The sequence below is a fragment of the Rhinatrema bivittatum genome, chromosome 5 (genome assembly GCF_901001135.1).
Source record: "Rhinatrema bivittatum chromosome 5, aRhiBiv1.1, whole genome shotgun sequence".
Lineage (NCBI taxonomy): Eukaryota > Metazoa > Chordata > Amphibia > Gymnophiona > Rhinatrematidae > Rhinatrema > Rhinatrema bivittatum.
In genome coordinates this window covers 27605170-27621544 of record NC_042619.1, presented here as the reverse complement: position 1 = coordinate 27621544, position 16375 = coordinate 27605170, and the positions used below count along the sequence as shown (strand labels likewise).

The window sequence follows — 16375 nt, the reverse complement described above, 5'->3', positions numbered from 1 at the left end:
ACATCTTTTTGCTTGCACTAAAAGATTTTTAGTGTGCAACTCAGTAGAAATTTAGGGGTAGATTTTAAAACCCCTGCGCGCATAAATCCCGGGGTTTACGAGTGTGGCCGGGCCTTACACACAACAGGCAAATTTTCAAACAAACACAGCCACACGCGTAAAGCCCGGTACGTGAATAAGTGCCAGGGCCTGAAAAGGGGGCGGGGCAGGGCAGGACTGTGGCTGGCTGGGACAGCGGCCATTAGCCGCTGTCCCAGGGAAGCGTGTGCTGGCAACCAGCTGGTGCACGTAAATTACTTCTGTTCCGGAGGAACAGCAAGTAACAAAAAAAAAAGAGGTAAGGTAGGATAGGTTTAGGGGGTGGGGAGGAGAGGGGAAGGGGAAGGGGAAGGAAGGTTAGGAAGGGGGGTAGGGAAGTTCCCTCCCAGTCTGCTCCTTAATTGGAGAGGACTGGGAGGGAACTGGGCAAGTGCCGATTGCATCGCCGTGCAGACTTCACAAAAGTACACCCCCCTTGTGTGCACCGCACGCACATGCGTGCATGGATTATAAAATCTGGCGCATGTGTGCGTAGCCACCTGATTTTATAACATGCATGCACCGGCACGCACAAGTTATAAAATTGGCGCGTCCATGTGTGCACACCAGGAAGCACGCATACATGGACGAGTGCACACACGTATTAAAATCTACCTCTTAATGTGCATGGTAAAACACCCTAAATGTGGTATGCAATAAGTTTTACCAATTGCACATGGAAATGTTTTGCCATGCTAGCATGGCCATGGTTATAGCATGCATGGTAACCAAAGAAACTATGCTGGGCGCACTAGCTGCAAGCTAAACATTGAAATGCCCTATGTTCACCAGCCCAAACCCATTGAATCAAAATTTACCCCTTTCTTAACCAGCACTCATTGCCTCCCCACCTACCAAGAGAGGCATTCCCCTCATGTTGCTAGGGTGGCCAACTGGCTCCAGATTTTCAGGATAGGCTGATCCAGTCTTGGTTATAACTTGCTGCATGAAGGGACTTATGATTTCCTTATTGTATTTCTTAAGGAAAGCCAGGAGAAGACCCTGCATTCAGTGGGGTAAAATCAGGATTGGATCAGCCTGACCTGAAAAATTCACATCGAGTTGCCAACCCTACGCAAGGCATGTCCACTTCTAGCTCCAAGAGACATCCCTCCCAAGATGCATTTGCCCCCTTAGATGAATTTCCACCATTCCTCATGAGGCATGTCCTCTCTGCTCCCCCCCCCCCCCCCCGTGGCATTTTCACCTCTGATTCTGTCCACTGATTGAATTATTTGGCATTTTTCATAACAAACCAGTGTCCTGTGGGCCCCAGGTCATACTGTTTGAATGCTGGCATTTAGTGTTGTTTTAGTGAGGCAAGTTTGCTATATTGTAATTGTAATTCAGTTTTCTAAGCGTCAAACCCACACTGAATGCATTTTACAATATGCCAAATACCATATGGGTTCGAAATGTCTTTTTTTGCAGGGTTTTCTGGTTGGCACAACAGTAGTGTATGTAAAAATAATATACATGTCATGTAATATGTTTACCTCAGAAGACTATGAATTTATTTATTTATTTATTTGGTTTTATATACCGGGGTTCTGAATCAATCACATCAGTTTACATCAATAAATATCACAACAAGATACATTATAAAACACAAAATAAAATACATCGACCTAAAATAGCTTATAACATACAAATTCAATAAAGTAGTCTAATATACAGTAAGATTACAAAATTGAACCTAAAATGTTCACAAAACAGTAGGAGGAAGCTTAAAAACTCCCCTATTAACTGGAATGGTAAGAAAATTATATGACATCAGTATCAGAATACGTTAACTGGAAGTGGAAAGTCTCAAATTTATTAGAAGATCTGAAGCTTTAAAATGGATTGCGAACAGCAAGACCCTGTGCCAATGTTTTCATCAACTTTCCCTTCTTCAATCAGTACACGTTAAGTTGGAAGCCATAAATTGCTTCTAGCCTGTTTATTATTGCTGAATACAAGAGGCTTTAATCCTGACTTAATTACTGGACATAAATCTTGAAAAGGAAAACTAGAATTAAACAAATAGTAAAAATTAAAGAAATGAATGCATAAAGACATCAACTTGTTCGATTCAACTCCCAGTCCTAAAAGAAAGGAAGGATTCAGTACCACAACCCAAAACAATAAAGAACGTAAACATCAGCAAATTCTAGTGGCTCGCTAAATTAAATAGAACTGACCTGAAGAGAATCCGCCGCTCACAGACTCCCATCATTCACCCATCTCCCATTTCTCAAATACCAGGGAGACTTGGGAGGCGGGTTGAAAGGCTCCTGGGAATGTGGCAGGCTGCCAGCTTCCTAGAAATATCACTGACATTCTATCTGCCACTTCTCTGGGAAATGTGACTCCTGCTTTGCCCCTTCTGCAGCATTTCAAATCAGGGAAAGGCCAGACTCCAAGGGGGCCCCCCTCTTGGCCCTCTCAATGATTTGACCTGTGCCATGCCTTGGGAGGGGGAGGGGAGGAGCACCAGCTCATCCCTTGCCTCAGGTAGCAGATTGCCTTGAGCTGCCCCTGAAATGTAGGACAGGCAGCAAATGTTTATGGAGTCTATTTACTAACGCACACTAATGAGCATTCATTTTATAACAGCCTTACAGGCCGATACAGTACAGTGCGCTCCGGTGGAGCGCAGTGTACTGTATCGGCCTGTGGAGCGCACTGTTAACTCGCATTTGGACGTGCGTTTTCGACGCGCTACCTTTACCCCTTATTCAGTAAGGGGTAATAGCGTGTTGAAAACGCGCATCCAACCCCCTCGAAACTAATAGCGCCCGCAACATGCAAATGCATGATGATGGCCCTATTAGTTATTCCCACGCGATACAGAAAGTAAAATGTGCAGCCAAGCCGCACATTTTACTTTCAGAAATTAACGCCTGCCCAAAGGTAGGCGTTAATTTTTGCCGGTGCTGGGGAAGTGCACAGAAAAGCAGTAAAAACTGCTTTTCTGTGCACCCTCCGACTTAATGTCATGGCGATATTAAGTCGGAGGCCCCAAAAGTAAAAAAAAAGTAAAAATTTTTAAAAAAAATGTAAAATCAGCCCACGGCCAGTGGGTCGGAAGACGGACGCTCAATTATGCCAGCGTCCATTTTCCGAACCTGTGGCTGTCAGCGGGTTTGAGAACCGACGCCAGCAAAATTGAGCGCCGGCTGTCAAACTCGCTGACAGCCACTGCTCCTGTCAAAAACGGAGGCGCTAGGGACGAGCTAGTGTCCCTAGCGCCTCCTTTTACCGTGGGCCCTAATTTGCATAGGCCACCCTCCTGAATTGCGTGCCCAGGGGAGTGGCCTGTGCGTGCGCTGGGAGAGCAGGTGCTTGCCCGCTCTCCAGCATTTTTTTCTGTATCGGCCTGTGTGTAGGGCTAATGTCTCCAGGTGAGCAGTATCTGCATACTTTAGCCTGAATGTTTAAACCAGACTTATTCATATAAATCCCTTTTGAAAATGTCCTAGGTTTTCCTGGGACACACGTACAAATACTCACAGAAAGTTACACCTGCTCCCAAGCAGGTTTAACTTTGTGTGGAGAGATTTATTTGAAAACTGAAAGTATGTGCATAAATGCTTTGCCTGCTTTGACGCCATCCCCAGGAATGCCTCCTACTGGTGTGGGTAAAATTGCCCATGAAATGGAGTTTTAAACACACTTTTTTATGCATATCCCATAAATTGCTTTTCAAAGCACCAATCTACATGCATAAAACAGGGTTTTATCTGTGTAAGCTACTTTGAAAATCAAGCTCTAGCTGATGAATTTGGCACTTAGTGTGCGTTAAAATTGCATGAACACACTTTATCAAGAATGCCTAAAATTTAGGGAGCACGCAAGGCAAATATTAATGAACTGCTTCACGTGAAATGCATACATTGCAGTACATGTAATGTAGCTCATTAATATTAAAATGGCTTAACTTGGATCATGTTGAACTACACTATCTGTGTGAAGACTCCAAAAATGAACTATACCGCAAGAGATGTACTTAATCTTCCCTGAGAGCATTGGCAGGCTAAGCAACTGCCTATTCTCTCAGCCCATTCCCCCCTCCCCCCCTTGGGTTGTGATTTAAACTGGGGCACATAGCCATGAGGTGAATGCCCCCCTGCAGATTGTACTCCCCAAAAAATGACCCCCTCCCCCCGGGAGCCCTGCCTTGCCCACCCAACTACAAACACGTTTTTCTCCCCACACGGGACCATCCCATCTTCTCCCTCTCAAGACCCCATTTGCCCCATTGAATTTTCAAAGTCCCCTTCCCCCTCCACCCAGGCAGGAGTAATCCTCAGTCATTCCTGCTCCACTGGCACCAAAAATTCCAAATGTCGCTGTCTGACTTGAATCTCTTCTTTGCCCTGCATATGAGGGGCAAGCAGGAGCCTCAGATCAGCCGGCGCCATTTGGAATTTTGCTGCTGGTGGGGCAGGACCAACTGGGTATTATTTCTGCCCGGGGAAGGGGGGGGGGGTAACTCTGATAATTCAACAGGGCAAGGGGGTTCTGAGGAGATGAGAGAGTCCCATGCGGTGGGTAACCTTTTTAGTATTTGGGAGGAAAGTAGAGTTCAGTTTATAGAGCTACCAGAGGATCATCTGTTGGAAGAGCTGAGGGGGAAGAGTATTTGCTGCAGGGGTGGGGTGGGAGGGTGGATCTGCTGCTTGGGGCAGGGCACTCAGGTAGCTGGTTCAGTTTAGATCATGGACTGAGTGCAGCTGCAGAAACATGGGATTTTGTAAATAGGACCCATTATATGAACAACAGAATTAACCAGAAATGAACTGGTAGGGTTGTGTTGTAAAAAGAGATATGGAAGAAGATCTGCATTAAAAGTGAAAAGCACAAAAACAGATATTTGCCTTTATTTTCCATCCTAAACTCACCGAAGCAGCTTTGCAATGTCCAGTCGATTTCATATTATTTTCCACAAATATTCTTCCAAATTTTCAGTCTCTGTATTTCTCCTAGAGATCCTGCTGCTGTTTGATGAAAACCTGGGGCAAATGATGATGGTTTGCATGAAGGATATGCATTGAATTCTATAGCAATAGTTTTCACAAAAAGGCAAATACCATTAATTTGCTTTTCACAGGTTAGCTGTAGATCTGTATTCCCAAGAAAGGAAAGCCCATTTGCAATAATTCTCTCACTGATCTAATTAAAGGTCTCACTGCCTGCCAAGAACTGAATTTAATAAACAATGAGAAATGTGGGGGGAGGAAATTTTCAGCCATCTCCCTGGGTAAATTGGCCTTTTTGAAAATGACCCTCCTCTATCCGGCTTAAATTACCCACAGGCTGTCACAGCGAACCTGTTTATAGCCAGATGAGTAAAACAGAACAGAGTGCACATTTTGGCATTTTCAAAAGTACCCAGGCTTTTTTGCCCTCCCTCCATAACTAGCAGGTGCAAAAGCCATGGACATGTTCAGCACCCGTGGCTTTATGCTCACTAATTAACTACAAATTACAGCAGGTAAAACCAGCTTTTAACAACGCAGATAAAATTTTGATGGAGAACTAACCACAACGTGCGGATTGGAAAGCAGAGTTGCTTATCTGTAACAGGTATTCTCCAAGGACAGCAGGATGTTAGTCCTCACACATGGGTGACATCATCGGATGGAGCCTGGTATGGAAAACGTTTGTCAAATTTTTTGAAACTTTGACTGGCACACTGAGCATGCTCAGCATGCTGCTAACCACGGGTCCACGTGGGGTTCCTCTTCAGTCTTATAACATAGAGTTCCGGAAAAATAAAATAACAAACCGAGAGGCAAAAACCAACTCTGTAGGGTGGTGGGCGGGTTTCGTGAGGACTAACATCCTGCTGTCCTTGAAGATCACCTGTTACGGGTAAGCACCTCTGCTTTCTCCAAGGACAAGCAAGATGGTAGTCCTCACACATGGGTGATTAAGTAGCTCCAGGCCTCTTCGAACATGTGCAGCAGGGAACAGGTGCCAATGTGCACAAGCACTGGAGCTAGAGCAACCACAGGAGCAGGCCTGCATCCAAGAATAGGGCTCTCGGAGGGAGAGTTGGGTTTTCTTGGCTGGAAGAAATTACGGAGGACGGACTGTCCAAAAAGTTTGTCCTGTCGGCCATCCTTGTCCAGGCAATAATGTGGCAAAAGTATGTAGGGAACTCCAGGTCACTGCTCTACAGATCTCGTGAATGGGAACTGCCTGCAAGTAAGCCATCGAGACCAACATGGTCCAGACAGAGTGAGATTTGACATGGCCCTCAAGCTGCAAACCTGCCTGTGCAAAACAGAAAGAGATGCAAGCCTCTAACCAGTGGGATAGAGTCTGTTTGGAGACAGCGATTCCTAATCTGTTCTTGTCAAAGAATACGAAAAGCTGAGTGGAAGCACGGTGGGGCGCTGTCCATTACAGGTAAAAGACAAGCACCATCTTGCAATCCAAAGTGTGTAGAGCACATTCACCCTGGTGAGTGTGAGGCCTTGGGAAAAAAGAAGGCAACATAATGGACTGGTTGAGATGGAACTCCGAAACCACCTTGGGAAAGAACTTCGGGTGTGTCCGTAGGACCACCTTGTCGTGACAAAACTTCGTATAAGGCGGGTACAACACCAGAGCTTGCAGTTCACCAACCCTGCAAGCTGATGTGACCGCAACCAAGAAGATCACCTTCCAGGAGAGGTACTTGAGATCATAAAAACGTAACAGTTCAAACGGAGGTTTCATGAGTTGTGAGATTTCTACATTGAGATCACAGGAAACCACCGGGAGGCAAGTGGAAGCTTCAGTTGTAGCAAGTCCCTCATGAATCAGCCCACTAGCGGATGGGAACAAATTTCAGAACCATCTGAACCCCAATGGTATGCCCTGATGACACTGAGGTGAACCCTCACTGATGTAGTCTGTAGACCAGACTCGAAGAGGGAAAACAGGTAGTCCAAAAGTGCAGGAGGGGAGCAAGAGAAGGGATCCAGACCACAACCCTCGCTCCAGGATGGAAACTGCTTCCACTTCAGATTACAGGACTTTCTGGTGGAAGGTTTTCCTAGACTCCAGAGGACATGAGATACCACTTCCGACAGGCCAAGGGCCCTTACAGTCACCCAGTCAATATCCAAGCCATAAGAGTCAGGGCTTGCAAGTTGGGGTGGCGGAGCCTGCCCTGGTCCTGGGTGATGAGGTCTGGAGCCATCCCCAATCGGATCAGGGGGTGCAAAGCCAGGTCCCTAAGGATCAGGAACCAGACCTGATGGGGCCAGCAGGGAGGCGATCAGAATCATGGAGCCCTGATCCTGCTGCAACTTCTGGAGCATCTTAGATGCTCAATCCACTGGCGCCTTCTCAATCCACTGTGCCCCAGTGGATTGAGAAGGCGCCTGCTATCAATCCCTTGCTCCTCTTGCCAAGGGAGCAGAAGCGGCACACTTTTCTGTTTTCCACAGAGGCAAAAAGGTCTATGTCCGGGGTCCCCCAGGAGCAAAAGATGCGGTTCACTACCTCCTGACTGAGGAACCATTAGTGGGCTGGAATGTCCGGCTCAAGGTATCAGCTAGAATGTTATCCACCCTCGGGAGGTACACTGCCCGGAGAGTGATGCCGCCACCAGGCAGAGGGGAAACGATCCCGTCCCCCCCTGTTTGTTCAGATACTACATGGCCACCTGATCGTCGGTCTGAACCAGAACCACCTTGTTCGCTAGCTGCTCCCAGAACACCTGCAGGGCATAGCAGACCGCTCGCAACTCCAAGAGGTTGATCTAGAGCCATAACTCCTGAACTGACCAGAACCCTTGGGTGCGGAAGCCCAGAACATGTGCTCCCCACCCTGTCTGAGAAGCGTCGGTGGTGAGATTGGCCTGGTGCTGAGCACTCCAAAAAGGGCAATCCCACTCCACATTTGAGGGGAGTGTCCACCACTGGAGGGACTGCTGCAGCCATGTCATGACAAGAATGTGAGCATGCAGGTCCTGCATAACCTGACACCATTGAGAGCGCAGTGTCCATTGTGCCCGGTACATGTGTAGCCGAGCAAATGAGGTAATGTGCACCATCGCCGCCATATGGCTTAACAGTTGGAGGAACTGGTGAGTGGAGACATGGGGGCAGCTGGAATACGTGCCGGGCAAGAGCCGCTAAGGTTTCTGCCCTATCCAGAGGCAGGAAAGCCTTCGCCTGGACAGTGTCCAGACGCGCCCCAATGAAGTACAGTTGCAAAGACGGCTGGAGATGGGATTTGGAATAGTTGATTAAGAATCTCAGAGTCTCCAAGGTGTCGAAACATGAGGCACATGGCACTCTGAGCCCCTTGTCGGGAGTTGCCCTTGATGAGCCAATCGTCAAGGTAGGGGAAAACATGAATTCCCCACCTTTTGAAGATAGGCACTTACAACTGCAAGACATTTGGTGAACACACAAGGCGCAGATGCCAGGCCAAAGGGCAGAACTCTATACTGATAGTGGTTTCCGATGATTCGCCTCAAAAATGGGGATATAGGTGAATAGATTGAGGGAGCAGAGCCAGTTTCTCACCTTGAGAAGGGGAATCAGGATACCCAGCGAGACCATTTTGAAATTTTCTTTTACCAAGAAATGGTTTAAGGTTCTCAGGTCCAGAATGGGCCGGAGGCCACCCATCTTCTTGGGGATTAGAAAATACCTGGAGTAGAATCCTTCTGAAAATCCCAATACACTACATCTAGTACTGGTTCACCTTTATCCACATTTATTAACCCCTTCAAAAAAATGAAGCAGATTTCGAAGCAAGACTTCCTTGGGTAAATCCATGTTGACTGTGTTCCATTAAACCATGTCTTTGTATATGCTCTGTGATTTTGATCTTTAGAATAGAATAGGAGGAGGCGAACCCGATGGATTTGGGGCCTGGGGCTCCTTTCCAAGTGGGGTTGGACCCGAAATGTTTTTCCATTTTGTCAAGATGGGCCCAATGACCCTTGGGGTCATCTGGGCACAGAGATCACAGACATGGACATTGAGAGAAGCCCCCAGGCAGAGGACACAGACCCCCATAGGGGTCTGTGATGGACATGGTCCAGGGGTACTGAAGGCATCGGCAGAAGCTGATTGATGCAATGGAAAAAAGAGCACAGCGCGCGGTCGATGGTTGGTGGACACTGGGAGGGGAAGCCGTTGATAATTGACCGCGAAGGCATGAAGCATTTACTGATCGCTGCTGGAGAAGGGAGAGGGACCCTATGTGTCACATGGAAGAAAAAAACACTTAAATTAGGCAAAAAAGCCAAAAAGAAGCTTGAGCTCCGAAACCGTGAAATGATAGCTCCACGGAAAAGAAGAGATTGAAGAGGGACCCTGCATAGACACGTGGTTAGGGCATGTGGGCATGCTCAGTGTGCCTATCAAAGTTTCTAGAAAGTTGTCTAGAAACTTTGACAAAAGTTTTCTGTGCCGAGCTCCATCTGATATCACCCATGTGTGAGGTCTACCATCCTGCTTGTCCTTGGAGAAAGTGCAATCTCTGTTCCTGATTTTCAGAACCCAAGCACTGCCCCTCCTCCCCCCCAAAAGATGTGCCCCCTTCAATCTGTTTACAGCTATGCCTGTTCAATGTCTCCCCCCCCCCCCCCAGCACTTATTAGATACCGGATAGAAGAATGGCAATTTCCAGATGACCAATACACCCCAGCCCATCGCTCGTTAACTACCTAAATGGCTTTGAAGATTGCCTTCTAAATTTCTGTAAAGTTTTCCATCTGCTAAGCGCAGGTTCTGTTAGATGCTGACGAGCTTAGGATATGCGTGAAAACACAAATCTCCACTGAAAATATTCAGAAAAGCAAGGAACTCCTTTTTTCCGGTTAAAATAGGTGAGAGAATGAAGTGACATCAGTGTATGAGATTAATGTTAGCCCAGTTTTCTTTTCCCAATATTTGCCTTTCTCTTTTTTTTTTTGTCCTTTTCTATCTGGAAAAAAAAATAATGTATAACCTTCTTTATAACTTTTGTGTTTTAGTTATTGTTATGTGCATGCATTCTGTACTGATTGGAGGGGAAGAACAGGCCACCCTTCTTACAAAAGCCCATGACCTGGGACTAACAGATGGAAGATATGTCTTTGTGCCGTACGACACTTTGCTTTACAGCCTTCCTCACGGAAACAATTCGTTGGACGTTCTTGGCAACAACAGCAAGCTCCGCCAGGCATACGATGCTGTGCTGACCATCACGATGGAGTCAGCGGGAAAATCCTTCGATGAAGCGTTCAGGGAAGGCAAGGCAGAGGGCAGGATAAAAACCAGCCTGGAACCTCAGCAGGTGAGTAACAGCATTTTCATTTTTATTATTGGTTTACTTGCTTGGTTTATGTTAATTTTAATTTCACAAAATACTTGGAAGCTGTTTTTTTTGGCATGTAAGACTTTTTTTTTTGTTTAATTCCTTCTTTTATGACGGTCTGTGGGTCACTAATCTCTACATCTATCTGTGTAATAACGCAGTGTAAATGATGGTGAAATAGCAAGGATGGTGGAAGACATTTGTCATGTCTTCGTGCAACTGTATGAGTGGCCTTAATTTGAAGCAAGCAGCACCCTCCCCCCCCCTGCAGTGGCAAGGAGGAGGAGGAGGGAACCTTAAGGAGGAAGGGGTTCCAGTAGACCCGCTGACCTAGAACGGTTAATCAGGACCAGTTTTCAGATGGTAGTACAAGAGGAGGAAAAATCAGAACAGGAACCCTGTGGTGGCTCCGCCCTCTCCTTCTGCATGAGCTTTCTGCTACCCAGGAATACATGTGAGGGGTGGGCCCACTGCAAAACCTGTTAGCCCAAGTGTTGTGACAGGCCCTATGCTGATTTTGTTTTTCCTCCTCTTGCTCATGCTGCTGCCACTGCTAGCTGATCTCTGCTCCTGCTATGGACAAGAGCAGCCAAATGAGCTCAGCCATGGTGAGGGGAAGGCCGGAAATTGTGGAGGAGGACCCAGGAAGAGGCCATGGGGGGGAGGGAGGACAGGAGGGAAAGGAGTCAAGAAAGGGCCATGGGCAGGAGAAGGAGGTCCTGAGGACAAGCCATTGTGGTGGATTGGGAGAAGGGTTTGGAGCTGGGAAGGGGCCATGGAGAAGGAGGAGGGTAGGAAGGAGAGGGCTCATGGTGGGGAAAGGAGCAAGGACATCACTAGGCACTAACACATAAATGTTCCTGTTATTGAGCTGGCACACCGAGCTCTGCATCTTTAAAAGGGTTGGATGGGCTTCTTCTGCCCTTAAAGGCACAGGGGGCTTGTGGGCTAGCTCCAAAATGGAGAAGATGAACTGGATCTTTGGAAGGGAATCACCCCCTTTTCCCCACTCTTACAATTTCAGAGAGAATCCTTTAACCCCCTTCCTCCTGCAAATGAACTATGGCAGTTTGGATAAGTTTGGATAAGTTCTTGGAGGAGAAGTCCATTAATGGCTATTAATCAATTATACTTAGGGAATAGCCACCGCTATTCACTGCATCAGTAGCATGGGATCTTCTTGGTGTTTGGATAACTGCCAGGTTCTTGTGGCCTGGTTTTTGGCCTCTTTTGGAAACAGGATGCTGGGCTTGATGGACCCTTGGTCTGACCCAGCATGGCAATTTCTTATGTTCTTATGTTCTTATGAGGATGGGCAGGAGTTTGAACTTACGCTGCTTAACTTTAAATATGAATGAACAGCTAGTGAGGCATTCTACTTCACTACTAGGGATGTGTTTTTGTTTGAAATGACATAGACATATTGTTTCAAATCTTTTATAAAAAAGAAACATTTAAAAAATCTACAAAATGTTGAGATTGTTTTGTTTTTAGTGTGCTCTAACTTGATTTTTTTGCACACTATTTGAATTAGTACATTTTTCAATTTAGTGTGCACTAATTTGATTTACCACATGCTATTTGAGTTAATGCACACTAATTTTAGTGCTTACTACAAACAATACCTATATTAAAAAAATGAAAAATTAATAAAACTAAACTAAACAAAATGAAATTAAGCTAAAAATGAAACAACATTCTTTATTGGCTATGATATTAAATGTCAGCTGCTGTAAACTTACAGGAATCTTCAAGACAATTCATGTTTCTCATGGTATTTTTAGTTGCCAAAAAGTCAGTAATATTTTCCAGGCAGGTTTCTGATATCATAATTACCCTCTTCCTTTGTCCCTTCCACCTTTTTCCTCTCTCATTTAAGCCCTCCCCAACCACCACCTTCTAGAATAGATTCTGGTGAGTGGGAGAGGCAGAGGGGAGCTTTTGGTTTTACCTCAGAATCCTTGACTTCAGCTACCATGAGGAAATGTGTCCCAGCCAAAACTAGAACCAAAGCTTTCTAGTTGGAAGAACAGAAACTCTTCTATTCATCCAAAAAGCAAAGCACCTCCTACTTATCAAGCAATAGGAACTGCTATTTTTGGGGCCAAAGTTTTTCGAGCTCTCACATTATCACCCATTAAGCATTCAGGCAATACCCACTCCACCAGGTTGTATGTTCAATTTCTCTCAAAAAGAAACAAAGCAGTTTGAGATGCAAGGCAATGAGAAAACATAATCGTGCTTAGGGATGCTCTCTATGAATTGTTTTTTGGACTTGTGCAATAATAAAAATAATTTTTGTCAGGCAGCAAATATTGTAAGAGAAACTCCCTGCATTGTTTCTCTTGGAAAATTAGGAGGCGCAAAGTACCCCAAGTTAAAATTGTTCTTAAACTTTGCACCTGCTCTTGTATAGGCAGCGGGGGGGGGGGGAGGAAATCACCTGTGTGCTTTTGGAAATTGAAGGTGTGTGCTCTGTTTTCCTCCTGAACCTAAAAACAACCGCAAGAATGCTTCCTTTTCCCACAGCTACAAGTGTGCGCTATGGAACCCGCCGCTACATTTAGCCATCTTTCAGAAGGGTGATTTTTTTTTACCCAATCCATTTTACCCAGGTAACTTGCTATTTACCTAAGAAAATGGCTTTGAAAATTGCCCTCACAGCATTTAGATGTAAGGTTTTAGATAGAGCCGCAGTTTTTCATAAAATCAGTCTACATGTATTTCATTTGGAAAACATATACAAATTTTATTATGGCAGCTTCATAGACAAATAAAACATCAAATACAATTTATACAGCAGAAATCATCTCACTCATACCACATTCATACATTAAAAATCAAGATATACAAACTGGGGCTAATTTTAAAGGCCCGGCAACGTGCGTAAAGCCCCAGGACGCGTCTAAGTCCCGGGGCTTTACTAAAGGGGCGGTCCGGGGGCGGGGTCAGAGGCTCCCGGCATAGTGGCCATTTGCTGCTCAGCCGGTGAGTGCAACTTACTTCAGCCCCAAGGCTCATGCATGTTATAAAATCAGGGGTTGGCGTGCAAGGGGGTGCACGCCGAATCCCGCTGGCTTCCCCCGTTCCCTCCCCCCTTAACTAACCTTCCCATCCCTTCCCCTAACGTTTCCCCCCCCAGCCCTACTCTAAGCCCCCAATTTCTTATCTAACCTTTTGCAGGGTGCACACGCCAGCAGCCTGCCAGCACGCGATCCTCCAACACAGCGGCAAATGGCCGCTGTGTCGGAAGCCTCTGACCCCACCCCACCCCCGACCCTTTAGTAAAGCTCCAGGACTTAGATGCGTCCCAGGGCTTTACGCGCATCGCCGGGCCTTTATAAAATAGGCCCGGCATGCGTAAGGCGATTTATGTGCGTAGAGTTTTTTAAATCCGGCCCTGTATGAATGTGGTATGAGTGAGATGATTTGTGTTGTATAAATTGTATTTGATGTTTTATTTATTTATGAAGCTGCCATAATAAAATTTATATATATTTGTATTCTTTGCATTTTTTGTATAACTCTCATTAGTTATGTATATGATTGTATATTGAGAGTAATGTGCAATTTCACCTGCTTAAATTTTGCCTACCTATCATATTTTTTATTTGGAAAAGCCATGAGAATGGACCAATTGAAAGACTGTTGCCCACTCCATGGTCCTACTTAATGTCTGTTCTCTTTTTAGGTATCTCCTCTCTTTGGAACCATCTATAACTCAATGTACTTTTTGGCAAAAGCAATGAATAATGCCAGGAGACAAGGAGTCTGGATTTCAGGAACAAATTTGGCAGAACATACCAAAAATCTTGACTTTGCTGGGTTCAATCAAAGAATTTATACAGATGAAAATGGGAATGGGTTGAGTAATTATGTGGTGCTGGACACCGATGGCAGAGTGAATCAGCTGTTTCAAACTTACTTGGTGGAACTATCCTCTAATCTGGTGCATTTTTTAGGAAAGACCATACATTTTCCGGGGGGCAATCCCCCTCCAGCGGACTCCAGGTGTTGGTTTGATCCAGATACAGTCTGCATAGGAGGTAACACCATTGTTGATCTGTATTGATGATAGTCACTGGAAGAAAAAAGGTAGAGAAGGGTCATGGTAGAAAGATTCATATATTTAGTAGGTTTCACTAAAGAACAAGAAGGCATTATGCAAAAAAAAATACATTCAAGGACAAAGAGCTGTAATATGAAGGTGAAGGGAGGAAGACTTAAGAGGAAATATGAGGAAATTATTTTACTGAGAGGGGGGATGATGTCTAAAATAGCTTACCAGCAGCAGTATCCAAAACCATGACAGAATTTAAGCATGCTTAGAGGACAGTGAGCGGAAGGTAAAAGAAATGGGGTCCTAGGCGTTGAATTAGTTATGGAAACCTATTGCCTCAAAAAAACAGCAGAGGGTCAAAAATGGGAGAAGACAAGGTAAACTTTCAGAGAGCACCGGTATTACTTCATCAAAGGTCTGAGAAGATGAACCAAGGTTAGCCAACATGAAATGGTGGCAAGGCTTTGGGATGGTCTCTGATATAATCGGGGGAGGTGTCAAGTTTCCTAGCATGGGCTGCAGACTTACTTGGCTATCTTTTCCAGCTAAGGACAAAAGAAGAAGGAGCGATATCCTGCAGGTGGTCACACTCATATGACTGACAGCTGTGGTGTATCCTTAGTGGGGTGGGGTAAAGGTAAAGAAGGGTGATGGCCAAAGCAAGAGTAGTGTAGATGCTCAAGTTTGAATAGTGACTGCTGGGAGATATCCTTAGCTAGAATAGTGTAGGCAGGGGCAGCTAGATAGTCTTTGTGGGCCAAATGGTTGTACTAAGTTTTTCTGTTACTATAATAGTAATATATAGTTTTACAGTTTCTGCTTCTCTGCTCCAATTTATAGATTCTATAAGAACAAAGGAAATCACTAGTGACTCTTTTCCACCACAGATACTTTATCAAATATATTAGATTGTTAGCAACAGTTAAAGGAGTTCTAAGATATCAAAAGGAGTAGATATCTTAATACACAGAAAATATTTGAAAATAATTAGAGTAGTATAGCACTGGATCTTGACAGAAACAGAAGCCATCAAATGTTTTTGGGGCATTAAGGATATGTGGTTGTGACCTGACAAACTGCACAAGTACAGCACATTTATACACAGTTTTACACTCACACTAGTACAATCTACACAACTGCATTCTGTTGCGACCGGCTTCACAAAGGAAAGGAGTCGCCTACCTTTCCTTTTTGGCAACTCCTCCTGCTCCTCACAGACATCCGTCTGCCGTCCTCTCAGGCGTCCCTGGACCGGCTTGGGCGCTGCCTCCCTCCATGATCTCAAGGTACCTTAGGGCGAGCACGCCGCGCAGCGCAGCCCTCATTCTTATTTCCTTATTGGCGCATTCCTCAGGGGCGTCCCCCTGTGATGACGTCACGCTGCTTGGATATTTAAGCCTACTGTTTATTGCTAGCCATTGAGTTAGCAAGGGTGTTCTTACGGATGGGATTCGCTTTCTGTACCCAGCTACTCTGCCTTCCAATTCCATTGGACTCTTTCTGCTAACGGGGTACCTGCTCCTTGGGGACCTCTTTGCTTCTTTCAGGTCGCTATCAGGTAACCGGTACTCGCTCCTCGAGGGCCCATGTTCCCTGACCCGCTGCCTGCATCTATCTCCTCTTCAACTTGGAAGAATTCGCTACAGACACCATCAGTGAGTACTACTACCATCTACTCCTCAGAGCTGTTTCCCTGGAACCAGGTACTCGCTCCTCGAGGGCCTGCCCCGTTCCAGCGCCAGTGCCATTTCCTATGTGGAACCGTGAGTAGTTTGCCTATGAGACTCTCTACCTCCAGGGATCTGGTACTCGCTCCTCGAGGGCCAGCTCTCCCTATCTCGGGGCTTCTCCATATTTGGGACTCTGTGAATGTTCTGTTGTACTCACTTTCTCAGTTCTCTCCACTACAGCACTGCTCCTGGAGGAACCGCTGTTCCAGCG

At 45.6% G+C, this 16375-nt stretch overlaps 1 protein-coding gene across 1 annotated transcript in view; it reads left to right on the top strand.

Annotated features, from left to right (window-relative positions):
- Positions 1–16375, top strand: part of LOC115092343 (retinal guanylyl cyclase 2-like) — a 175926-nt gene that overhangs the window by 10508 nt on the left and 149043 nt on the right. Inside the window, exons 2-3 of the mRNA XM_029603144.1 lie at positions 10052–10353; positions 14066–14420. Of these exons, the coding sequence (XP_029459004.1) occupies positions 10052–10353; positions 14066–14420 (657 nt within the window). The remainder of the gene's footprint in view (positions 1–10051; positions 10354–14065; positions 14421–16375) is intronic.